Source organism: Leiobunum rupestre, chromosome 1 (assembly GCF_980474605.1).
Source record: "Leiobunum rupestre chromosome 1, qqLeiRupe1.1.hap1, whole genome shotgun sequence".
Classification (NCBI taxonomy): Eukaryota; Metazoa; Arthropoda; class Arachnida; order Opiliones; family Sclerosomatidae; genus Leiobunum; species Leiobunum rupestre.
In genome coordinates this window covers 42372004-42398536 of record NC_143384.1, presented here as the reverse complement: position 1 = coordinate 42398536, position 26533 = coordinate 42372004, and the positions used below count along the sequence as shown (strand labels likewise).

The 26533-nt window shown below is 35.8% G+C and overlaps 3 protein-coding genes across 6 annotated transcripts; 2 read left to right on the top strand and 1 right to left on the bottom strand.

Annotated features, from left to right (window-relative positions):
* The first annotated feature begins 4191 nt into the window (after positions 1 to 4191).
* On the top strand, positions 4192 to 11412 carry LOC149962975 (uncharacterized). The gene is made up of 4 exons (XM_090170413.1): positions 4192 to 4282; positions 8053 to 8266; positions 8333 to 8478; positions 11282 to 11412. The coding sequence occupies exons 1-3, from the start codon at positions 4262 to 4264 to the stop codon at positions 8452 to 8454; spliced, it is 357 nt and encodes a 118-aa protein (XP_090026539.1). The 5' UTR covers positions 4192 to 4261; the 3' UTR covers positions 8455 to 8478; positions 11282 to 11412.
* Positions 11413 to 13770: 2358 nt separating this feature from the next.
* On the top strand, positions 13771 to 21704 carry LOC149962974 (solute carrier family 38 member 10-like). Of its 3 annotated transcripts, none has more exons than XM_090180282.1 (14): positions 13771 to 13928; positions 14830 to 14947; positions 15012 to 15129; positions 15284 to 15329; positions 16513 to 16606; positions 17001 to 17141; positions 18009 to 18130; positions 18199 to 18301; positions 18606 to 18788; positions 18851 to 19081; positions 19150 to 19333; positions 19398 to 19493; positions 19575 to 19630; positions 20393 to 21704. In XM_090180282.1, the coding sequence occupies exons 2-14, from the start codon at positions 14855 to 14857 to the stop codon at positions 21644 to 21646; spliced, it is 2721 nt and encodes a 906-aa protein (XP_090036408.1). In that variant the 5' UTR covers positions 13771 to 13928; positions 14830 to 14854; the 3' UTR covers positions 21647 to 21704. The 3 variants fall into 3 exon arrangements, with proteins under 3 accessions (XP_090036408.1, XP_090036407.1, XP_090036409.1); XM_090180281.1 differs by having other exon boundaries at positions 14780 to 14947; XM_090180283.1 differs by lacking the exon at positions 19398 to 19493 and having other exon boundaries at positions 14780 to 14947.
* LOC149962973 (exocyst complex component 7-like) lies at positions 21672 to 26476 on the bottom strand. Of its 2 annotated transcripts, XM_090180284.1 has the most exons (19): positions 26342 to 26476; positions 26094 to 26259; positions 25777 to 25861; positions 25601 to 25706; positions 25419 to 25536; positions 25313 to 25357; positions 25127 to 25250; positions 24985 to 25054; positions 24679 to 24915; positions 24375 to 24599; positions 24248 to 24307; positions 23890 to 24121; positions 23705 to 23825; positions 23542 to 23637; positions 23379 to 23478; positions 23277 to 23318; positions 23159 to 23203; positions 21932 to 22065; positions 21672 to 21875 (listed from the first exon to the last, which is right to left on the bottom strand). In XM_090180284.1, exons 1-19 carry the CDS (start codon positions 26369 to 26371, stop codon positions 21773 to 21775), a joined length of 2139 nt encoding a protein of 712 aa, XP_090036410.1. In that variant the 5' UTR covers positions 26372 to 26476; the 3' UTR covers positions 21672 to 21772. The 2 variants fall into 2 exon arrangements, with proteins under 2 accessions (XP_090036410.1, XP_090036411.1); XM_090180285.1 differs by lacking the exon at positions 23159 to 23203.
* Positions 26477 to 26533: the final 57 nt, after the last annotated feature.

Here is a 26533-nt window from a genome sequence, read left to right as displayed (position 1 = left end):
GGGGGAGATTTTCTTATTGTGATGATGTCACTTCGTTACTAGCTCTCAGTTAAATATTCCCCAAAGTGACAAACTTATGGAGCAATATTATAGACTTATGGTATTACCAACAGTAAATAGTGTAGCAAGTCTTGTTAGCGCGACCTCCTTTATGAGGGTCTATATATTTTTCAAGATTTCGCTTCCCGATTACAGTGCTTTCGTCGAAACGTGTACTCCTCCGCGCTAAAACGTATTTGGCTTCTTTTTGAAGCTTTAACATAGGAGCAACAAACGCAAGGAGAACGCCGCTAGCCTTTAAACACGCTAACGCGGTGTTGTGTACAAATTTCATTGGACGAGCCTTTACGCTGCACGTTTTACGGAAAGGGGGAATACAATTTCCGAATTTTCCCCTTCCGACGGCAGCAGGCGCTAAAGCGTCTAACCAATGAAAACTGTACACAAGAAAATGCATGACTTTTGACGACGTTGCTTTCTCCTTGAGTGGGGGGGCTGTGTTTGTTTGTTGCTCCTAGCTGCCACAAAGTACAATTAAACTTTAATTGGCGAGGTAACTATAATGCTGAGAAAGGTCAGTGGGTGGAACAATAACTATATTAATTAGCGTTTAAGCCAAAATTAACCAAGAATCTATTAATTGGTTCCCATATTTCTTTGGCCCGTAGTAAATCAATCCAATTTATTGAAATTGGTTCTAAAATTGGAAGGCCTAAGACTGGAGCTAAGCTAGCTAAGTTGAAAATTCGATTATTTGATTTAGCAGACTTGGAATGCTTATCGCGGCAGATTTTCGTCTCGATGTGGCTGACGTTTTCTTTTGACGTCACTATGTTAACTTAACAAACAGCAACGTGAGAGGGGAGCGTGCGCAGAGGTGATTTTTTATCTCGTAGGCGGGGCCAAAGCCGTCAGAATGATCTTACCATACGCGATACGCCAGGAATTTTTCCCTAAATGGGGGATGGAAAAACGTCAGCAGTGTGCGCTTGAATCGCGACGGAAGACGTCACTTTTAGGGAACCAAATGAGATACTGGATTAAATTGATTTTGTTTAGGGCTAAGGAGCTCACTGTTGGAGCGAATCGGGAGCAACGCTCAGAATCGCCTCAACGCACTAAAAATAAATACATTATCTACGGATTATTTTCGTAATTTTTTGGTTATAGGCCTAATGCGTTTTGACAACTCTTGGTAACTATAAGAACTAGAATTAAACCGATTTCAGATAATGCATTTCTGAAAAGTTGCGCAGTTAAGCCTTTGGTTATGCGAAATCTGTTATCAGTGACTTAATAGGCCAAAACTTTTCGTTCGCTTTGGGACGAAAAGAGTACACCTTTTACCCCAAACTACCAACTTCTTCCATACAATAACAGCCAAACTGTATTTTGAAGTTGCTCGCTGTTTCCTAAAAATTACTCCAGAACTAGCGAATAGTTACCGCCTAATGACTTTAGTATTCGCGACCGAAACGAGTCTAGGTGCGCGGCGCTAGCTTCTCCAAGGTTGCGCCTAAGATCTAGCGTCTGCTACAGACCAATTAAAAGTGATAAGAACGTTTTTTCTTAAATAAACTTATCCAAATATAATCAAACGATTCAAAAATTATATTAAAATGCAAGTATCATTATTTGTAAAGTTAAATTTACGAATAAAAACTAAAAGCGTATGCTTTAGCCTCTACTTTTCTAGGTTTCAATGGTCAACCAAAGGGGGCGTAGCCATAGTTTTTAGTAGCGAATAGTTAAAGCTCTTATATCTGGTTTAATGTATAATTTAGGATTTTTATGCGATCATTGCAACATTATTATGAAGTTGAATTTGTAAAAACCAAAAATATCTAAAATCTTCAAAATTTAATATAAAGGTATAGACGCTGATTTTCAAACTATTCGTGGCCATCCATCAGACATAGGCACTCACGATGTCAAAAAAAATTATAATACTCGGAAAACAAGACGGTTAAGGCCTAAGGACGTGAATTATCACAGTAAAGAAAGAAACGTTCACACAGGGAGGGCTCTTTTAGCTTGTTCTGGAACAAAAGGTGTACACACTTTTACGCTAAATGAAACCAAAGATAATTTAAACTCGTACCCTAGATTCGAAATCACTCTGTCGCGCGTTGCCGATAGCGTTTACCCACTTCCCGCTGGAACTCAGAAAAAATACGCTCCATGGTTTGCGCCTTACCGCAACCGATGGAGCCCGATTTTTCTGAGGTCACGTGCCGGAAAAGGGTAAACGCTTCGTAACAAAACCGTCAATGGGAAAGCTCTCAATATTCGAATCTAGGGTACGAGTTTAAATTATCTTTGATGAAACTATTGGCTTGTTCCGGACGTACCATTGAGTTTGGAATAAATAGAGGTACAACTAAATCTGGCTGGCGCGGGACCAATTTCGTTCAATAAGGAGACTTATTCAACTTTATCGTTCTACCGTGGCGGCATCTGTCTCTAGTGGTGGCAACTATATTGCAGCAATTGAATCTGATGCGAAATTGAAATGTATGATTTCTCGTAACAAATAAACCTTTGAAGTTGTTTAAAAATAATTTTATTCTGTCAACACGATCCTTTTTAACTCAAGTTACGGTGAGTTAGCTAATAATTATTTATTTTTAGCCATGTAACTTTACAAAATATAGATGGCACTACTGCCTAATTATAAAGATGAATTTCGTACAGTCTTATCAGAACAGGTCCCGCGTAACCATGGCAACCGAAATCGTAATTGTAATTCTAGCAATATTATTCCCAATTCAATGGGTCGTACCAAGGTTACTGGAGATTTTCACTAATATGGGGTCGTACATACAAATATTTTTATTTTTTACTTTTTTTCAACGGTGTGCCCCCCTCGAAACCAAATCCTGGCTACGCCATTGTTTCTACTACTCCTTAAAAGTTAAAATGGCGAGAAGTTCGACATTTGTAAATTTGGCGTACATCGGAGTTCAAACTGATTTTAATTTATTTTCGATACTAATTAAATAAATTATTATTGCAATACCCATATCAACTCTGTGAAAGAATTGTTAATAGTTAGATATTTATTAGCTAGTATTTTATGATAAACAACAATCTTTACCTGATACACTACTGTGGCTGTCAATGACTATTAACATTACTGATAAACCTCATCGAAATTTTTTGTTATTTTAAATATTTAAATCCTCTTCTCTTATGACTAGTTAAGTAAACGAAATACTTTTATACTTTAAACATTTGATCAAGAATGTATTTATTTATACTCAGGGAGAATGAATATGTCGAGACTATCGACGGACACGTTGAGCCCCTAACCCCGTCACGCTAAGGGGGGGGGGGGAAGGAGGCGGTCCTCGCTGCAGCGTTAAACGCGTCGAAAAACGTAATTTTTAAGAACCAATGAGATTGCAGTATTATTTGATTTTATTAAAGCGGAGGAGCATACCGGGGGGCCCAACGGGTGGAATTGGAGAAACGCTAAAAATAATCTCGACATATTCATTCTCCCTGAGTATAAATAAATACATTCCTGATTGGATATAACAAATTTAACAATATCACTTGGATTAATTTTAATCCGCCGTGTTTTGTAAATACTTGCACTCGTTAGCAGGCGACACCCCGAGCTCAAGAATCGAGCGTGGGGAAAAACAAGGAGTAAATATATAACGTTGATCTAACTCATCCTTGTAAAAAGTACAGTTTTCATTCCCCCTCTTACCGTAACGAACATTTTATGGAAAGGTCTATTCAAACGATTATGTGGCACCGTTAAAAAATTCGACCAGTATTTCTCACGAGATAGCAGATATGACGAATCATATTCTCGAAATAAGCGCGTGAAACTGGTTAAATTGTAACTCCGATGTGTCCCTTTAAGTTAGTTTTTGAGCTGTACACCGAACAAACACAGATGGGCATAATATAATTCGTATCGATAAATCTTTCAAATTCAACTAAGGTAGAAAGCCTTGAAAATCAAGTTCTTTGGAAACAACTTTAGCACGTAAGAAAAATCCCAACGCTTTAGAAATTTTATAATAACTAAAAAAAGGGGGTTTGTCGGCCCCTATAATGAGGAGGGATGGTACCATCTATAAAGAAACCCTTTCACAGACGCTAGTAGTTACTCCAAGCTAATTTTATATTATTACCAAAGTACATAAAAAATATAGTAATGACGTCATTTTCTCTCGGAGTAAGTATATATAAAAGCGGCCATACTTGCGAAGCGAAACAGAGACAGTTGTCTTCAAACCCAGCTATGACGAAATCCGCCGTTATTGTAAGTTATATTTAGTTCTTTAATCTATAAGCCAATACATTTGTATTATAGCAATGTAAATTAGGGTTAAAATTATCGGATTTGGGAAATTTTGCTAGATCCATAATTGATATTAAAGGTGGGGTGGCGGTGTGGTTAGCACTTTCGCCTCGCAACCCGAGGAGCCGGGTTCGATCACAGCTTGTAGCACTGTGTGAAAACTCGGAACAATTTCTTCTGTGTGGAGTTTGAAAGTTCTCTACTCATTGGTGAAAGGTGTAATTAAAACCTGTTAAGGTAATTGGTAATAGCGTAAGTCTATAATATTATTCTATAACTTTATCACTTTGGGAAATATTTTACTGAGAGCTAGTAACGGAGTGACGTCATCGCAAGAAGAAAATATCCCCCTAGCGAGGCGCTTTCAAAGGCTATACGTGTGACGCGTTCTCAAGCGGACGCAAAACGGCGAGGAAGCCCGGAATACAATCTGTCTTGCGAATAGCTCTCACAGGAGACGACCCGAGGTGATAATCACCGATTTTGTTCAAACTCGGGTATAGTGTACACCTCCATGTACCTTAAAAAACCTGCGAGGGAAAAGTTGCGACGGGCTTTCGTTTTGCTATGGCAACCGAAAACGTTTTTGACAACAGGATTTGGGATTTTTCCATTGAAAATAACATGGGAATCTGAAGGATTTTAAGGGTCCCCCCTGTGAAACCTTTTAAAAAATGAAAAAATTTTAAAATTTCAAAACCGTTAAAAATGCATTTAAATTGATTTAAAAAATTAAATTTAATCAAGTTTAAAGGCAATTTGGTCAATTGGGGGACCCTTAAAATCCTTCAGATTCACATGTTATTTTCAATGGAAATAATTCCAAATCATGTTGTCAAAAACGTTTTCGGTTGCCATGGCCAAACGAAAGCCCGTCGCAACTTTTCCCTTGCAGGTTTTTCAAGTTACATGGAGGTGTACATTATACCCGACTTTGAACAAAATCGGTGATTATCACCTCGGGTCGTCTCCTTGTCAGTAAAACTTTTGCATGTGAAGAATTCGAAGTGTCACACTTATGTAACAATATTATACACTTAAGGTAATAGTTAGTGTAGGGATCTGTTGGTTCGCGTAGCATGAAGGGCTTGCCACCACCCTCCTACGCATTGTAACCGGACTACCTGAATCAAAGATAATTTAAACTCGTACCCTAGAATCCTAGATTCGAATACTGAGAGCTTTCCCATTGACGGTTTTGTTACGAAGCGTTTACCCTTTTCCGGCACGTGACCTCAGAAAAATCGGGCTCCGTCGGTTGCGGTAAGGCGCAAACCATGGAGCGAATTTTTCTGAGTTCCAGCGGGAAGTGGGTAAACGCTATCGGCAACGCGCGAGAGAGTGATTTCGAATCTAGGGTACGAGTTTAAATTGCCTTTGCCTGAACTAATGGCTTTAAAAGTAACTTGATGACTTGGGCCTAAGTAGTGCCTTGGGTATTAGCCTAGCTGATTATTATTGTTTACACAAGGCACAAAGCAAGAAGTCAAGTTTGCGCTTGACGCTCAAGTATTTAATCGCAGCGTTTTTGCTCAAGTCTTGAACTAAACGCTGCGATTAAATATTTGTGTAGTTGAATCTCTACATCAAGGAGGCTTTTGCACCTAGGCGCAGCGTGATTTTGGGGTAGGTTTTGCACACCCTCGAGACCTAATTCAAAATGTTACAATGTCCATTTTGCGCTATGTATTTTTCGTCTGCTCGCCCATTTTTTTAAATTTACACTTCTGGCCGTTAGCACCATTGAGTTGGGAATATTAATCTAGAGATCCAATCAAATCTGCTCCCCGCGAAACAAGTTTTTGAAAATCACGAATGTGCCGTCTCCTCTAAAATGACGAAAAAACGTTATCATATGACCCGTGGCGCCATCCATTATTTTTGGAAAAAAAATATTTTTGCCGGAAAACGCGTCTTATTTGAACGAACCATTGAGTGATAGCAAAAGCGACATAAGACCCAAAAGTGTGTCAGTACGGTACAACGTTTAATGAGAGCTTGTCGCGAAGTAAAAAGAGGGAGTGGAAGAGGGGGTTGAAAATACGTCATCAAAATTTGAAATTTCTTCCACTCCAGCGCCACCGAGTGAGGTGTTTTAGAACGTATGTCTACGGGAGAATAAACCGAAGAGATAAAATCGCGCCAGACTATAGACTAAATAAACCGTTGCTAGTACTATTCCAACTAGTAGGTTATGTAGTCTATTGTGAGACTAGCTCTCGGTAAATATTTTAACGGACGCAAAGGTAGAGTTGACACACTTTTGGGTCTTATGTCACTTTTGGTGATAGCATAAGCCTATAACCTCTAAATTTGAAACGCGCATAGCGCCCTTTGTACCACCACTGGACGGGCGAAAAAGAAGAAATCAGGCGATAGTATCGGCACCTGGTATAGATAAATTGAAGCTACTTCCTTCCCCCTTTCTTTCTCTATGCACCTACCAAAGCAGCTGGCATCATGCATTGCGGGACGCGTTACGTTTCTCTTTTCCGCCACCGGGTGGATTTAGGGCTGTACTTTCGACAGTCGTTTGCTTGAACCAACACTGCCTTTCGATTCAAACTTAGGGTTGATAGGCTTATGGTGATAGACAGCGCCACGGGTAGAATGAATAAGGTTTCCCGTCATTTGGACGCAGACGGCAGTATTCTTTTTTTTTTTAACTTGTTTCGTGAAATACTGAAATCCGATGTTTTGATTGGACAGTTTTTGGACCTCTAAATTAATATTCCCAACTCAATGGAATTAATGTACTAACGACCGTAAGTATATGGGGAGGCACAGATTCACCCCGTCCTTGCATACTTTGTCGTGAACGTTCGTCTGCTTTAAATTTTTCGTTGCACTCTTTTACGCCAACGATGTTTACGTTTTGAATTATCATGCTTGTTTTCCACTGGCGCGCGCAACGACGCGTTTCTCAGCTTTGAAACGTTCAAACGTTTTTACGCGCGTAAAGAAAATAACATTATGACGCGCGCTAGTGGAAAACAAGCTTAAAGCAGACAAACTTACGCTTCGAGAGTTGCTCTTCATGATACTACCCATAGATATAAGAAATGTATATATAGGTCTAGATAAATTTTGGGTCGTCTAAGCCTAACATAAAATACGGAATTGACGGCTTTTAAAATTCATTTTGCGCGTGAAAATACCTCTACATGTAATGCTTGTTTTCCACTGGCGCGCGCAACGACGCGTTTCTCAGCTTTGAAACGTTCAAACGTTTTTACGCGCGTAAAGAAAATAACATTATGACGCGCGCTAGTGGAAAACAAGCATTATGGTCAAAAAAGCACGCAAAGAAGGCTGTGTGCCCAAGACATGTACCTGTAGTGTCGCGCGCTAAAACGTCATTTCAAAATCCGTCAATTGACACCTAGCAGACACCGAGGAAGACACGTGACCAAGAGCGCGAGCTCTCTTAGCATTTTAGTACTAAGTGCTTGACCTTTCCGCAGGCCGTAGTCTTTAGACACCATCTGTTGGTGACTTTTAGTATAGTTTTTAAGCCGGAGACAATGGCAATTACGAGTTTCTGCTAGCTGTCACCTCCGTATTCACTCCCTTTGAAATATTTTATATAGACCTTTATATATATTTCCTATATCTATGATACTACCAGAAATAAATGACACTAATACTACATGCAACCTCGATTGGTTTGAACTTCTTTTTAGTAGATATTTATTTTGTTTAATTTTAATGGAATTCAACTCAACTTTCAGATTTTGATAGTTCTGGGTGTCGTGGCGTTATGCACCGCACAATACGGAGGTGGCCATAGAGGTGGTGGAGGCGGTGGCGGAGGATATATAGGTGGTGGAGGTGGTAGCAGAGGTGGTGGGGGTTACGTAGGAGGCGGTGGCGGACACAGAGGAGGTGGAACTAGTGGATTTGGAGGCGGATATAATGGCGGAACAAGTGGATTTGGAGGAGGAGGTATTCAAAATACTACAGAATTTATTTTTAAAGTAGATATTAAAATGTATGAAAACGTTTTTCTAGGACACAGGGGCGGCGGAGGCTATGGAGGTGGCGGAGCTGGAGGAGGCTATGGAGGTGCCGGAGCTGGAGGAGGCTATGGAAGCAGCGGTGGTGGAGGTGTACATAGAGGATACGGTGGTTAAACCTCTCTCATAATTTTGATCAAGGTATCTATAACCTTCACTTATACGGTCAGTTCCTATCAAGTGGTTTATACCATGCACAAATTAACACGGCAGTGGTGTAACTAGGCCAATAGACCCAATGCGTCGCATCGGGGCCCGTCTAATTTATAGGGACCCGAAAGCTTAGCCGTCCACCACGACGGGTGAACTGTCACTGGCGTAAATATAGCAGGGCCCATTTTGCATTGAGGCCCAAAGTTTCTAGTTACGCCACTGATCCGGCACAGCTATCCACCCAAAGCGCACCCCCTCAGACGCAATTTTGCATACTTATACCACCAAATATAATACAGACTTCTTACCCTAGATTCGAAATCAGTCAATGGTGTTTACCTACTTCCTGCCGGAACTCCGAAATAAATTAGCCCCACAGCTACCCTGTTAACCAACTTTAGATAGCGTCTCCCAGAAACCGATGGTGGCCGATTTTTCGGAGGTCACGTGCCGGAAGTGGGTAATCGTTTCGTTTAAAAATCGTCAAAAGGAAAACAGTCTGAATTCGAATCAAGGGTACTCAGTGCTATATTATCTTTGATATCACTAAAGGCACCAAATACCAGCAAAAACGACATATGAAGCAAAAGTGTGAGAGCTTGTCGCGAAGTAAGAATAGAGTCTAGGAGAGGAGATAAACAACACGTCATCAATATTTTAAATTTTCGCTTCTTCAGCGCGTTTTAGAACGTATCTCTACGGGTGGGTGAAGGGAAGAGAGAAAATTTAGCCAAGACAAATTAACCAAATAGACCAAAGAGAAAACTTTCAATACATTGCCATCTAGTTGGATTTGTAGTCGATGGTGAGACAAACTTTCAGTAGGTATTTCCAAAAGCGCAAAAGTAGGTCTATGTCGCTTTTTATACCAGTAAATATTATACTTCTGCAAATGAATAAAATAACGTAAACGTGAACCTCTATGTCTCTCCTCGCCGTTGGATCCCAGGTCGAGGAGTGACGTCGACGTACGTCATTTTCATCAGTTTCTGACACTGTCCAATGACCGTTTATCAAGCTAAATATTTGATAAGGACCGGAGAGTTGTTATGAATACATCTATTATTGGTTTATGTCATTAGTTCATGGACCAAATACCTAAGGGGACTCACTGATCAGGATAAAAAAACAAAAATCATAAAATAACGTCATATTTTGTCTCTTTTCGTACAAACTTGGTGTCACTCCTGTCAATTTGTACCACATCCCCTAGCGTAGTTGATCGGGATTTGTAAAGCACTTTTTGACTTAATTTGAAGCGGCTAAAGTAGAGCAACGAGCCTTCCTATTTAGGCCACGATAAATTCGTCCGGTCTGCAGCGCCATTCTCCTTTGGTGGGAAATACCGGAACTAACGCCAAGATAGTCTAAAACTCAAATTTATCCCCTATTCTAAAGAAAAATACGCTTGTTTGTTTAAAGAAGAGGATTTTAACATATCTAGCACCATTTTCGACCAATGCCTGTTAACGTGACGGCTCGACATGAAGTAGCTCTTTTTTCAATAGATGTCGCTAGCGTCTAAATAAAATAGGTGGTTCTTATAGGTACCCCTCGCGTTGATTGTATCGTTTGTAAATTGGTCAATAACATAAATTACACCAATTATAAACAATATTTTTACATGAGATGTATCATTTAGGTTAAAGTTCACTAACAAGGAGACTACCCGAGGTGTTACACACCGATTTTGTTCAAAATCGGGGGATTGGTAGACCTTCATGTAACTTGAAAAATCCTAAAGGGATTTTATTCAATAGGCAACGGTTTTGCCATGGCAACGAAAAATATTTTTGACAACTTAAAATGGAAATTTTCCCATTGAAAATAACATGGGATTTTGACCGATTCCAAGGGTCCCCCCCCCCCCCCTGGGAAACATTTTACAAAATTGAAAAAAAAATTAAAATACCAAAATTATAAAAACATTTATAAAAATTGACGAAAAAAATCAAAATTGGTCACATTTTTATCAATTTTTTAAATAATTTTCACAGGAAAATCGGTCAAAATCCCATGTTATTTTATGTTGTCAAAAACATTTTTCGTTGCCATGGCAAACCCCTTTAGGATTTTTCAAGTTACATGAAGGTCTACCAATCCCCCGAGTTTGAACAAATTCGGTGTGTAACACCTCGGGTAGTCTCCTTGTAAGTAGAGTATAAGTTGTCTAATTATAATACTCTACAATGGCTCTCTGAAGACGTTATCATTTGACTATTTTAAATTTTGGGTTCCTTTGTCATAAATAGATGGCAGCACTCTCTCCAGTAAAGTCGTTTTTTTTTCGAAGATACATGTGGCAATGATAGAGCCGTCACTTACTTTAAAGTAAAATTCTTTATCTAACCTTAAATTTAATTATTTCCGCTCCCTTTAATATGGAATCATCGGATTACTATATTGCGTTAAACAAAAAAATCTTATATACTTTTCAGCAGAGAAAATTTTGAACGAGCAGACCGCTTTCATATATTCAATTTAAAACTCGGTCGGTAGGCGGCGATACTTCTGAGCAAAATTTAAACTACGCACGAAGCTTATAGGCCTTTCTATAAAATAAGTTACGCTTGCTGAACTTGTTTTTATGTAGCACTTTCGTATAGAAAGGCTTATTACACTGGCACAAAATAAAATGAGCAATGCTGTTAAATTCCCACATATGGTTCTCCATTTTACGGTATTTAGCTGGCGTACTTAGTTTTTTGGATTTAAGTTTAAAATTAGTGCGGATTTTATGTTGATCGCCTTGTTTTTTTTATAAATTTACAACACATTTTTCTTCTTCTAGAGGTTTGAGGGATCATGAATGCAGTTGCCATACAAAGCACACAGACGACTGTCGTCATATCATTTCCTTACGCCAATTACCAATTTCGTTTATTGTAAATATTTGAAATAAAGTTTAGCGCTTTAATTTTATGTGAAATTCTAAAAGACAACTGCACTCGGGCACTCTAGATCACCAGATCACCATTTCATGCTCCATACTCGGATCTGCTCTGATCATTGAATGTATTAATTTCCACCACGACTCACCAGGATAGGAAGGGTTTCATTATTATGACGAATTGACGATTGTCACGTGCGGTCGCTTCAAAATTGTTTTGATATAGGAAACTATTTGATACTTATAAGTTTCATTGCCAGGATCTAATTCCCGCAAAATATATTTCGTAAAATTTTAACACTCATCTTTTTGATTGAATGAAATTAGGTCAAAATATTAACAGAAAATCCGTTTATTTATGATTATAAACCGATTTTGTACTAGCAAAAGTGACATAATTATGTCACTATTGGTACTAGCATATGTAACATAATTACTCATAAGTATGCCACTAGCTATATTTCTTCAATAACGGTTTGTTTCACAGATATTGCGTCATCCGTACCCTACGTAATATTTGACGTCATCGAATCTCAAATGCCGATAATGCCGTCGTATAATTAGCTCTACGTCTGATAAACCGACGGCCATTATTTTAGTAAACAAACCGGTTTGAACAACCAAGGCTTAGGAGCTAAAATGAACTACAATATAGTGTCAAGTTCTGTTAATGTAATTAATTTGCAAGTTGATGAAGTTCTCGGAGACTCACGTTCTAAAATTAATTTGCATTGTCAAATAAAAGAAGTAGGTTTATTGAAAAAAATAGTTGAAATTCAGGTTGAGCTTTTCTGGCGCATGCATCTACAAGGTTGGAGTCTTTGAAGATTCTTTTGAACCTAGGCCTAACTCTTCTAGGCTTGATATTTGTTTTAATAACGCTAGTGGAATATCCCACTTCGAAGACTTGTTCCATTTACGGAAAGCAATCACTTATTGGTGATTTTCCCCAACCTTTTATTTTTCTAAATTACTCATAATTTAACTTCATCCGCACAAACCGAGCGAGTTTATAAATTTCAATAAAGCTACATTGGGTTGACTAAAATTCCGACTCAATTTAGAGGTTTTCCATTGGCTTAAATAAATATGTTACTAGCCAATAGGGTGACTTCCAAAATTACTAGGATGAATAAAAATGTTTAAATCTAACGTAGTCCACCTTTTTACTGGTTCGTGGTGAAACAAACCGTTAGTGAAGATTTTTGAATGGAATAAAGGTACAGTGGCATGTTACATATGGTACTAGTAGAGTTATTTTTCTAAGTTTTACAAGTTATTTTCTTGGCCGTCAAAACGAGCAATGTTTGGTGTTGATAAGATATGACGTAAAATGCAAAACGGCACCACCTATCCTATCCATTGATACTCAGATTAATTTTCGTGTGTTCCATTAAATTTACTGCTTTCAAACAGAGCGTTTCAAACGCTCTGAGATCGATTAATCTCCCTATTCCAAGTTTGAAAGCGTGGTTGGTCCGCTCACTGCAGTTTTTTCGCGTGTTCAGTTTTAACTTGGGAATAAACCACTAAAATTTTCGAAATAAGTTCCATATCCATAGAAATCTCATAGGTAACTAGAATGCTGCCGCCTACGGCCGAGATTGACGCCAGTTCGCTTTGAACCTTCAGCCAATGAGAGGCCGTAGAGTGGTTCCGCCAAGGAGGATAATAATACTCCTTGGTTCCGTTACTATAGCGGGAGATAGGTGACGTCATTCTCTCCGGTGACATTAAATTCTTGGCGCTCTGATTGGCTGAGATCTGGCGTCGTCTGCCACGGCGTTTGGGCCATTTGCCAGTTACACGGCAGCATTCTAGTTACCTATGAGATTTCTATGTCCATATCTATCTCAATCAGATTGAGATCAATCACGTCAGAGTCGGATTCGGCTTGAATCTCGAAGAGTCAAATAGAAAAAGCTTATAAGAGAGTTCATAAGTGTATAATATTAGAACATAGTGTGACACTTCCTATTCTACACCTGCAAAAGTTTTATTGAGAGCAGAGAGTTATTCACAAGACAGACTGCATTATGGGCTTCATCGTAGTTTTGCGTCCGCTTGCTAAAGCGTCACACTTAGCCTTTGACAGCCCCTCGCTAGGAGGAGATTTTCTTCATGTGATGAGGTTACCGTTACTAGCTCTCAATAAAATATTCCCCAAGGTGACAAACTTATTGAACAAAATTATAGACTTATGGGGAGTTGCGTATCTTGATTTAAATTTAGTGGCTTTCTCTTCGTAGCTTACGACCAACCTAGGTCTTTGACTTATAAGCAAAGTTGGCCGCCTGGTAGCAGACAATATTCTGCTTACGTCGCACTCGCAACGCTAACTTGACGTATAATTATTTCCATAGCAATATTTTCAAAACAATCTTTTTCAAATCGACAGTGTTTACTTAGTTTGAAGCTAAATAGTTATCATGTTAAATTAATTCAATTATATTTCTGTAGTAAAATTTAGTAATTTATCAGTGGTTTTATTTAATTTAAACTGAGTCGTTCTTTTCATGTGGCACAAAACGTATCTGATAAAAGTCAAGTGAGTAAAAGACGTTTTCTTGCTACAAATTTTTCTCTAATCACTGTATAAAGAATTTAACAATATTTGGAATCCTTAGAAGATAATAATAATTGGCATAGTCTTAAATTTATATTGTTAAAAAATTTACCCGAGGCATTGAAATATGTGGGTGGTTTGATTAAAAACAATTTGGTTTGAGATTCATTCAATTTAGAAAAGAAAACTCACCAACTTTATCTTCTTAAATTCCATTTATTATACTCGTTCGAAACAGCATGTTTGATGTAGAGAATTAATGCACTCATAGCTGATTAAAAGAGTTTTATAATAATAGTAATTGTAGCGATGCTAGTGACTAGCCGTGGCATGGTGGCTATTCTCCACCTACTCACGTATCATGCAGAGACATGGTCACTCTCGAAAACAGCCAAATGAGCTTATTATTTTATAAATATCTTGGACAGTAATTGACGTATTTTGATGCTTGTAACTTTTTAAATTAAAAAAAAAATTAATCAAAGAATGGAGCTACACATCCGTCATGCACAGTTACCCACCCTGACATAAGTCTTGTCTATTTCAAATGATTTTAGCAAATTTTTGAATGCCTAACTTGGGTTATTATTCTTACAAATTAATCATTATGGAGTCCAGGAAGTATTAGAAAATTAAAATTAAAAACCGCAGTTTGATTGTTGCATGAGTTCCAATGGGGCATTTGTAATCCAAAATTCCAAAGTCTAATTAAACAGTGGAAACATTAAAAATCAAACTTTTCGTCCTCTTTAATGTTTTCTCTCCCCATATCTTTGAACTTAAATAAAATCTCACTCCCGTGTTTTACACCATGGGAATTTATATTATTACAGTAATTAATTGAACCACATATCTGATATCTCATGTGTAACAATTTTTGTAGGACCTAATAAACTATATCACCTAACATGAGTACTGACGGAAGTTTTCGCAGCGTGATCAACTTAGGTAACAGCATTATTGGTGTGAGCATTTTAGCCATGCCATATTGCTTCCACAAGGTAAGTTAATTAATCTAAAATTTAAAAAAGGATAAATTTGGTCTTAAACAAATTATGCCGGTAGTGTGGAATACTTCTCAGTGCACTTTTGATACTGTCAAGTGGTTTTCTGACCAAAGCTACTTGTCACCTTTTACTAAAAGCAGCCATTATGGGACGCAGAAGAAACTTTGAATTCCTAGGTCTGTGTTCCTAATATAAATATCATTCGTAACTTGTAGTGTTATTATTTTGCTATGGAGCAGATTTAGGCATCTATTTAAAAAAATGTAAATAGATATTTAGTGTTATTCTTTTATGCTATTTTGAAACTGTACTTTTAATCATTTTTTTTAGCATTCCATACTTTTGGGACCATGGGAAAGTTTGCAGTTGAATTAGGGTATTGTTTGTTTTTGCTTTTAGCCAAGGGATCAGACATTACTAAATTTATCATATCTTAGAAGAACAATTTTTTTAGAGGTGTCCAAATACCTTTTTTTGACAATTACCAAATCAAATATTAAAACGTGGAATAATTTGGTTAATTATTTTTGGAGTAAAAGTCTTAGCCACTTAACTGATTAAACACCAATTTACTTTTTTTTCGCAATTGAATGGAATATCAATTTTTTTCTATCCTCGTTGACATTTAATTGATCAAATAGTGATTCAAATATCGTACGGTTTATCAATTTTGTAATAAAACAATGATAATTTTAAAAACAAATGCTATATGATAGCAAATTTCAATAATTTTAGTAGTTATTTTGAATTCTTATTTTAGTAAACTCAAACTGGAACTTACTGTTACTTTTATTAACACAATCATGTGGCCTCAACGTTTTTGCTTTGATTTTGATTTTACTTTGCTTGTCTAGAAAATCTAGAACATGTCACTTTAACCAGTGGTCTAATAGGACTGTATCACTAACAATAGAGATTTTTTATTAAGGAAACAGGGCACCTAATATTGTTAGTCCGGTATTGCTTAAATAAGAGAACTTTCATCATGACACCTATAAAGTGTAGGGTTGCAGAATACCACCCTGAGTCACTAAAGAGAACCACTAAACATGCATGATGTTCTCTGTTAACGATCTTTATATTCAACAATAAACGAAAAGCTGGCAGTTTTTTGAACAATTTGGGAACTATTAAAAATACCAAATTCTTTCCACCCCATTTTAGAATATCTGACTACTTGACGAGTGAAAGCGAATACTCGCAAACTTTTAATGGTATTCAATTTAAATATTTGGTGTTGCTAAATAATTTTCACATCCCTATGTATTTAAAAATTCATTGATAAATGAATATTACATATCTTCTATCTTAACTTTCACTTAAATTTTTGAATGATTATTTAAAGTAACAGGCAACTTATACCAAATCTCCAAAATAATCCAATTCAAATCGCTTTACATTTCAAAAATTAAAATATTTGTTAAGATTATTACAACGTGGTCTTTTTTGTGTGTGTTTTTTTAATTTTCTAGACCCGTAGGTGTCTGAACCCTTGGATTTTTTTTTATTAATATACGTTTATTTACAAGCTTCTTTATACAAATATTGCAATGTTTTAGAATTATTGGTTTCTTATTGGGAACTTGCATAGCGTTTTTTGTCGTTGTCGGTGACTTGGGACCTCCCTTAGCATCAGATATATTTTCATTTGAGGTATTTATAGATAAATATATATTAAATAGACCGATACATGTATGATAAGGAAGGTGATCCTCAGAGACTGATTTTTAAATACCCAATGTCTAGCAAAACGGTGCTAAACAGTCAACAACGTTTAAATTTTAAATTATCTCAAAACTGAAAAATATCTTGTTTTGATATTCTTTTTTATGCGAAATTTTTATGAGTTACATTAAAGTGCTTATAATAATGTTATAGTTTTAATTTGGCACCATCTAGAACAAATAAACGCATTAAAATTGAACCTCTATGGGCTTCCCTCTAAATATTAGTTTCCCTGGATGAAATTTGTGAATCGGTCTATTTCAAGTAGTTGCGTGGGAAGCAATTTTTAAGATCTTTCGTAATCAAATTTTCTTCAATATAGAACACCCCAAAGTTACGAGTTGAGGTGCTTTTATTTTTGGGGTTCTTTGTTGGTCTACCTCTTGGTCTTTTGAAAAGAGTAGACAGTCTCTCCGTTTTAAGCACGCTTTCAGTTTGTTTTTACGTTTTCCTTATTTTGAAGGTAAAATTTTGAAAAGACATTGTTTGCCAGTGGGATAATATTTAGCTAACCTGGAATGCATGTTCTCCCATTTTTGAAATTAGTGTCATGCTAATATCAACCTTCAAGTTTGTGTTCAGCTAGCAAGTTGGCTTTGACTCCTTTGAGCTTGCGAGTTTAAAGTGTAACCTTTTCTAAGCTTAAGAGTCCTTAATCTGTTTTCAAATTATAATAATAGCATAATTTTTAATGAGATATCCTCTTAACAAATTTTAAATATTAAACGAGTTTTCCAGCAAGGTTTTGACTTTCCTTTGATCTAATATTCAAAATATTAACAAAATTATAAAATTTCTAAGTTTATTAAAAATTTTCCATGTATGTATAGAACTTTATCATTCTCAGGCTTTTTCCATTTTTTAGAGAAGAATGCACACTTTGATTCCTTCATGATTGATTAGTCTTAACTTAATTGCACTTTGAATTCATAAGCTCAGCAGGCTCCTCGACAAGGTGGTCCAAGTCTTGAGCCTAGCGCATGAACTTGAACTCAATATCAGTGCTCAATTTAGGGGTGCTCGTATGTACCTATCATATACCATATGGGTTAATTCTATGGGTATTGCATTGGGTGGCACCATCAGAGACTGACCACAAAACAATTGGTCACCAAAATTTTCCATTTGATCTCAAGAGGATGTTCTAGTTCCAAGTGCTAGAATCTGCTTAATTTAAAGTAAACCATGACACTGTGCTGTCTATGGTACCTCTAAATCCATTTAACCCTTTTATCAAAAAGTTCCATGTCGAGGAAATCTCCCACTGGCAAACAGTTTCTGTTTTGGAAGATATAGTTTGTACTGAAATATAATTCTTTACATATTTTAGATTTTAATAGAAGCACTACCAAATTTTTCCTATGAAAAACTTATGTATGAAATGAATTGGTGGCAACCATCTGGGTTGTTATCGTGCCTTCCAATATTCGCTATGGCGCTATCCTGTCAAACGTGAGCTTTTTAAATGCATTTCCATAATCCAATATTTTGAAAGGGATTAAAAATACGTATAATTGTAGACAGCTTTTCGAAATATTTGACACCCTTAATGATCCCAATTTAAAAAGAATGGATTCAGTGGTCAGTTCTGCTGTTCATCTCTGCAGTGCTGTTTATTCCATGGTTGGTTTTACTGTGTATTTCCTCAGAAAGACATAACGCTACTTTACTTTTGATGATTATCCTGTGTACCTTATTTATTTATGCAAAAAAGACTGTACAACATCAATTTTTTCCCTATGAAAAAACCATATTTTTGTGACAGTCAATCAAACGCTAGAGCTACAATGTAAAAGTGTGAAATAATTTACTGCAACAAAATACTATATGAAATTTTGCATCAAAATAAGCATTACAAGTAGTGTTATGCATTGTTGGATTTGATTTACAATTGACAATTCTTAAAAAATGATTTAACACCATTTAGGTTGGTCTATTTGGTTATGTAGCTTTCTACAACCAAACCATAACTGGAAATATTCTAGTCAAACTTCCAAGCACAGATTTGACCAAAGTGATAAAACTTTGTTTCGTTATGACTATAGTCGTTAGTTTCCCGCTGTGCTTGTTTCCATGTCGCTCTAGTCTACATTCATTACTTTTCAAACCTGTAAGATTATTTTCTTGGTTATTGTGTCATAATCATTCTTTGACTTTTATTAATATATCTAGGGAGTTAGCATCCATGACATGCCTGGAAACTTTATTCCAGATCATCGTTTTCGTTTACTAACATTTCTACTTGTTGCTGTAACAGTTGGCACTGCTATTATGATCCCAAATATTGAGTTTGTATTGGGAATTTTGGGATCCACAATAGGAGCTGTGATCTCTTTTATTTTGCCTGCAATGGTTTTCATTCGTATGACTAACAAAAACACCAATGAACGAATACTGGCTAAAGTAAGTTTTGAAAATCTAAACTAAGCCATTCAGTTTCTGATTCTAAAATGCTGGTGCCATTTTAAAAGATGGTTCTTTGTATTGGAATGTTCATTCTTATCGCATGTTCATACTCAACATTACACGAATCAGCGAAATCTCAAGAGCCAGTTCTAAAGCTACCTCTCGACGTTTTACCATTTTCACCCAAATTACCAAAACTAGTGGATGAAAAACCTCTGCCAAAGATTGAAATTAATATTCCCTTGAAATGTAATATTTATTTTGCTGTAAAATTTTTGAATGTTGAAACTACCATTTTTCATTGTAAATTTAGCTAGCGATAATCAAGTTTTACCTAACATTCCCAAACTTGAACCAAAACTAGAACTTGTACCGATAAAAGATGATTTACCTTTGAAAGTTAAAGATGGTACAATCTATATTCTTTCATAAATTTTTCTAGGATTCTATTGTTTTGAAAAATTTTAAATGAATTTTTTTCCATCTATAGATATGAAAGAAAGTGAAAAGAGGCAAGAACCACCGATTCCCCAGGAACCAGATGAGGTTTTTATTTTATTACTTATTTTTAACGTCAAAAAGACCAGGAAATTGGACATTTATCCAAATCTTTTGCTCATCCCAGAAAAATTTTAAATCCCTTGAAATTCGACTTTAAAATTGAAAATACACAGCAAAACTATAATTGATATCGTACGTAAGGTATGGAGAGAAAAAACACCAAAACAACTGAGTTGGGAGTGCATGCTCAACAATTTTTTTGTGGCTCAACTATTTTAATGGATTGGGAATTGTTTTTGTTGCAAGGCCTCAAAAATTTCCCATCCCAACATGGTTGGGGATGAAAACTGGGAGATCTTTGACTTTCAATGTTGCGTTCAGGGTCCTTGTATAATACTTAAGCCAATTTGTGTATAAATTGTGAGGGAAGGAGGTAGTGAAGTTGAAAAGTAGAACCTTAAGGGAGTTGCCTGGTTGGAATCGCAAAAACTTAGAAAGATAATTAGATAGAAACACTGCCCCCAGCTATGCAGACCAAATACGATAGGAAAGACCACATATTGTGTACATAGTTCAACACACTCTTAATCTATTTTGTGCTTTTTCTTTTGGTAATTATGTCAATTTTGCTGAAATTATTGTAAACTCTATCTCCTTTCAAATTCTTAAAATCAGTCTAAAATGCAAAATACTCTAAATAGAAATATCCAAACCCTCATTTGGTTATCTCGGTAGTCTAAGAAAATTTAGGTTGGGGATGGGTATTTCAATAATACACATTTTAAAATTAAACTATTATATTTAAAGCCTCAACAAGCTGTGATTCTAGAGGAAAAAGAAAAACCCAAAGACATTGTGCCACCTATTTTAGATGTTAAAAATAACGATGTTGAAAATGATTCTAAAGCTTCTAACAAGAACCAAGTTGTGTCTCCTCAAAACCCAGTGTTAAATGATATTCATCCAGATGCCTTGAAAAAGGAAGATAAAGAGCTCAAGAATGGCCGAGTAACTCAAAATGGTTCTGATCAACTTGAAAAGAAAGCTGAGAAAAAAGCAATTGAGGCTGAACGAAAGGCAGTTGCTGCCGAAAAGAAGGCCGAAGAGGCCTCTCAAAAACAAGATGAGCTCTTGCGAAAAATAGAAGCACAACAAGTTGAACAGAAAAAGCTTCTCGAAGAACAACGTAAATTGCTACTGGAGCTTAAGGAACACAAGGAAAGTCACAGAATTGAAGATGAAAAGAAACTCGCAGAGCCAGTGGTCAACACGGAAAAGAGCCAGTCTGCCAATCATAAATCCTTGCCTGATCAAAATTCACTCCAGAATGGTGTCATTAATGACCAACAAATCAATAAAATAAAGCAGAACAATGTTGATCTGGAACCGAGAACCATTGATAAAGTACCTAACAATCCAAATGTCCCTAAAGTTGCAGCACCTCACTTGGATACGAATAATTTCAAAACTGAACCTAAAATAATTAAACCTGAAACTGAAATTAAAAAACAGAAACCCGACAGTGTTCCTGCAAATTCTATCAATTTAGAGCCAAAGCCAATTCGTAATTTGCCAAATGAGCTTTCACCCGAAAAGATTAAACAATTACCAGTTCCTATAAAAAATGTAGTCCCAAATAGTCCTAAGAATTACACTAACAATCAACCCCAACAACCTATTGTAGTTGTTGGTCGAAATTTGGATGGAAAACAAGTGAATGTACCTGTTTCAAATAATAATGCACAAAACCCAAATATTCATATATCCCAAAATATAAAGTATAAGTCACAATCGAATAATGAAGTGATCCCACAAAAAGAAAGAGTTTCCAAAACAAAATTAGACATTCCAGTAGCCAAGAGATTATCAGACAGTTTTCTAAACACTAAAGAAAGTAAAGTTTCAAAGAGATCGGTCAGTGTTGACCCAAATTATGTTGTGTTCAACATATCCAAGCCAGATGTGGCAGAGATTAACCCACCTAAAATATCTTTTGCGGCCGTTAAAAATGATATTAGGAAACTCTTATCATATCACAAAAAGAGGAAGAATAAGAAATGAATTATCAATGTTAAGACATGTAAAGTATTTTTGAAATAATAATGTTTTATTTAATGAACAGCTAATTTTTTATACTTATATATTCAAGGTTTACATAATTTAAATAAGGTTTTTTAAATTAAATAATTATGCCGCTGCATCAAAAAACTTATCAATTAGTTCAGAAACTTGAAGCGGGGTATATTTCAAATACTTGTCAGGGTTTTTAGTGAAAGCTGTATTTACGTATCTGAAATGACAAGTGTATTCACTAAAACGTCTTTTCTAGATTCGTTTTAAACTTACTTATCATAAAAGATTTGATATTTGGGTAAGATATATCCCTTGTTATCACGTTTTAGACTTTCTCGCAGTTCAACTGTGGGAATAGCGTAACCCTTTTGGATTCGATAGACTTCTTCCATTTCTTTGTTGAATCCCTAGTAGATAATCTTATGTACTTTTTGTAAGGTTATAAAAGTGAAAACACAATGGTTAGATTTAAAAACTTATTAGTCATTCTGGTTGATGGGGCAAAGGGTTCGTTTTGGTACACTTAAACGGGTCATAAACCCAAAACACCTTTAGATCTACCGATTCTACGATAGCTATAATCCTTTTTATATGATATTTTGAAACTAGATGAAAAGCTGAAAACTCGAGAGCCAAAATCATTTTGATTTTAAACTTTGAAGTAAGTACCTTCAGAAACAGTATTTATCATGGCTGGCATTAGGGTGAGGCGACTGCTTTTTCAGTGGCAATTTAGTTTTGGGTTCCTATCTCATGCTGCCTAGAGCCCTGCCCACTATATTGCTTATTATTATTATTAAACGGGGAGATGGAAAAGAGTTGTGCGCATTTCAACCAGAGGACCATAGTGCAGCCCCGTAATGCTTAGCCTGGTGTTTATGATACTCTTAATTATGTTTTGATTTAATTATTAAGCGTTAGTTTTACTTTTAAAAGCTTTTTAATTTTCCATGAATTTTTTCTGTTAAAAAAAAATCTGTAATTATTCACAGCACTAAATTTGTTGGTGCTATACGTGGGAAACTTCATTATCAGTTTTATAATACAAAATGTGTAAACTAAAGTCTTGACACCAAAATGTCATTCCAGATAATTATGGGCTCTTGACTCAGTAAGGGTTTAACTCCATTTTATAATTCGTAGCTTGCTCGTGGGTGTTGCTTCGGTTTGTTGCCACGGTAACGCATCTTGGTCAGCCATGACATTAAGACGCCCATGATGGTCATGTGATTATTTCACAGGACCGTGTGGCGTTTTACTTCGTGATCTGTGACGTCAAATTAATGTCATGTCGCCTGTTTCAAGGCGTGGCTTAGCTAGGACAATACCAGCAAGCACCCAATAGTCAATGGTTCAAAATAATTAATTTTAAGACTGTCAAAATTTAAATAAGTCATGCTTTGAACACAGCAAAAAGTAAGGAGATAAACATGTTAATAGGGACATTTCATTGAAAAATTCAAGTTATCTGTTTCACTTTCAGAGAAAAATTAAGCTTACAGAGAACCTATCTTTAATAGTTCTTTCTTTACGCCTAAACGATGACTAAAAGAAAAATAAACGCGTTATGCCTTCTTAGCCGTAGTTTGTCAGAGTCTTAAATACAAAACCAACTTACTGTGAACCTATCTTTTATATTTTGCTTCTCCTTGTCCTTTAACTAGGTATAACAAGAGGGAATTTAAAATCTTGAATCACTCTCATGGAAAATATACCTTACTTTCATTGATGAATTTTGAGATAATGTGTTTGTAGACGCTGTTCTTTGTTGAGACAAAGGTTTATCAACTTCCATGATATAATGAAGAACTCGACTCCAACTAAATTAGAAAAACATAGCATTCAGACATGGATTTATAAAAATATCATAATTCCCGTTTAACCTTTGCGAGTAAACTCGTTTCTGTTCTCTAATTTCATCATTGTAATGACTTTCTAAGTCATTATTAAACTCTGAAACAATCCTTAACAAAGATGAACTGAAAGAGAAGATTTCATTACGGCAACTGGACTTGGTTGCTTAAAATGTTTGTTACGCGCACTTACCGCTGTAAAGATTTAAGAATATAAGTTAAATTGTTTAAACGAAAAATGGCTTTCAGAAATGGGTCATTATATATTTCACTCTTGTTTTGTAATGCCAAGCCCAATGCAGCTAATACTCGAGCTATATTAAGTATTTAAGGTAATTAAAAAATAGGTTTAACAAATGGCATTTTATTAAAATTCACTTATGTATTGTGCCAAAGAATATCGACTCAAGTCTTGGCTACTTTTGGGTGCCTTTACACTAGATGTATCGGCAATGCATAAAACAACCCCTGCCATGTCGACAAAATCCTGGAGTTGCTCCAGAAGAATCATTACGTTGCTTGTTAATTCATGAACAGTTCCATCCTTTGGCATTTTCGTTTCTTGATCATTCTTTATGTTCTCGATAAACTCTTCTAAGGCTTTATTCATCTATGTTTAAAAAAACATATTTTTGATAAAAAATGCTTAAATAATCTGTTAATGTAGCTTTTCATGGATTTGCATTTATGCATTCAGAACTGAAATTACTTGAAAACACTTAAGTAAAATACTAACGGTAATTTGAGTTGTTACTAGTAAGCTTTGAAGTTTTGAACGAGTCGGTGAATTTTCAACCTATAGTAAAATAATTTTAAAATTAAAATTTTTCTAGAGGATAAAAATTTTTTCTTTTTATTCTTACATCTAACAACAATTCAAACTCGGATTTCATTGAAGAAAGGTGTCTTAATATTGGAAACAAAGTCAAAGCAACTGAGAAGTCATGTTTGGCGACACATTTCTTGACCCTTGAAATTAGCGCATCCCCCTCACTAATGACACTATCAACACCAGGTTGGATGATTCGCTCAAAAATTGGAACTTGATGATCTTCTGGTATTATATCTTGCATCAATTGTTGTTCACTCTGTGAAAAAATGATGTTGGTGCTTTGTATTGTAAAGTAATTTGAATGAGTTGTTTGAAAAAGCATAAAAATAAATAACCTGCATTAGCTTATGCAAAGCAGTCACACAGGTCAAAAAGGCTTCAATTTCTTGATCGGTAATCTCATCCTTAGGTTCGGACATTAAAGCGTTTTGCAGCTTGTGACCAAAAGCAGATGCTTCTACATTAGGTGAGTATTTCATGATAGCCGCTGTTGCTTTTTTCATCAAGGCCTGTTGAATTTTTTTTGACGCCTTTTTAGACGGAGTATCACGTCCTAAATTTTTTCGACCACCCTAAAAATCAAAGCAGGTCTATTAGTTTTTGCATCAATGACAAATAGGTAGCCAATAATTCTGAATTACCAGCATGGGTGAATTATGAATTGCCATCGTGTTGCTATTGCCACTACTTGATTTTTGATGCTCCTTCAGGCTAATTAATTACAAGTAATTAGCTACAATGTATCTAGCAATTAATACATTAGTTTGAAATAAAAAGCTATACCCTTGAATTGATTTTTGAAATGTCTGTGATCGTATTGCTGAATATATGTTAGTGTAATCTTCATTTTCATTACGATTTTGTCGAAGCCAATTGGCAATCTGAGTGAGCTCCCTGATGACTTTTTCTTTACGGAAAATAAGAGATTTTCTACAAATTCTTAGACAGGGTGTAGTACTTTAACAGTACCTGGTAGCTGCTCTAGAACCATCTTATCTTCTTCTTGAGTTAATTCTAAGCACAACAATTCTATTATAACATTATTGCCAAAGACATTATAGCATGAATATTATACCGTCATCAGAATTGACCAAATCCAACAAGACGATAGGTGGTACTGGTTTGCTTGCTCTAGACAACAATGCTCGAAATTCTCTTTGTAAGGCATTACCACCAGCTTTATAAAGCGATGTCTACATTTTGAAATATAACCTATATTTATATATCTATTACGATTCCTTTCTTATGCTATATTACAATTTCTTCTAGTTCATCACTATTTGACCTATTTTTAGAGAAAAATTCTTTGGCACTACTCAGATCATCCATGCTTTTTAAGAATATGTTTAAGTTGTCATTCAAACTGGAAAAAAAATTAATATTGTTTTAAAAAATGTGAGGGTGATATGAAGAAAATTAAATTTGAAAGTTACCCATCACGAATTACCGGTTCAACTCGCTTAGGTATAGAAAAGTATTGTATAACAATATCCAGGTTTTTCAGCGTGCTTTCGATATCTAAATAAAACTGACTTAAGTCTGAAAATTTGCTTGTGGTATTTCAGTGGCTGACTTTAAAGAAGAACAAAAGCAAAAATAGACTTTTTGCTTATTATAATAAGCAATATTCTATTTAGCGGAAATCTTCCTTTTAACGGTGGTTGTCCCTGTCATGCCCAAATATTTATACAGAGAAAACCACCAAAGCCACCAATGTTTAATCATGGTTCCAGGAAGTAGTCAACGTTACTTTCTTGCCGACGCTGAAGATTCTCAGTCTCGTGATAAACTGGGAGGATTGTTTTCTCTAGTTTTGCAAGTCGATCTTCAAAAGAGGTAAGTATACCACTCATTCCATTGGCCAGTTGATTGCTTTTTTGCATAGTTTCCTTTAGTAATGCCAAATTATACATTTCCTGAAAATAGCTATTTATTAGCAGTGGTAGAATTCTAGTCTAATGGCTTAGACCTAGGATTGCTTAACATCATAAATTTTACCTTATCTAACTTTACTTTTGCTTCTTCCATTTTGTGTAGAGTAATTTACAAACTTAATTTACCAAAAAAGTTTAATTTTTGTTTTTTTAAGAGTAGTGTCATGTCAAGAACGCCCAGATTTTGACATTTTGTAAGCCTTGGTTTTCATATAATATGCAAAACCCCCGCCAGATGTCACAGGAATGGTTACCG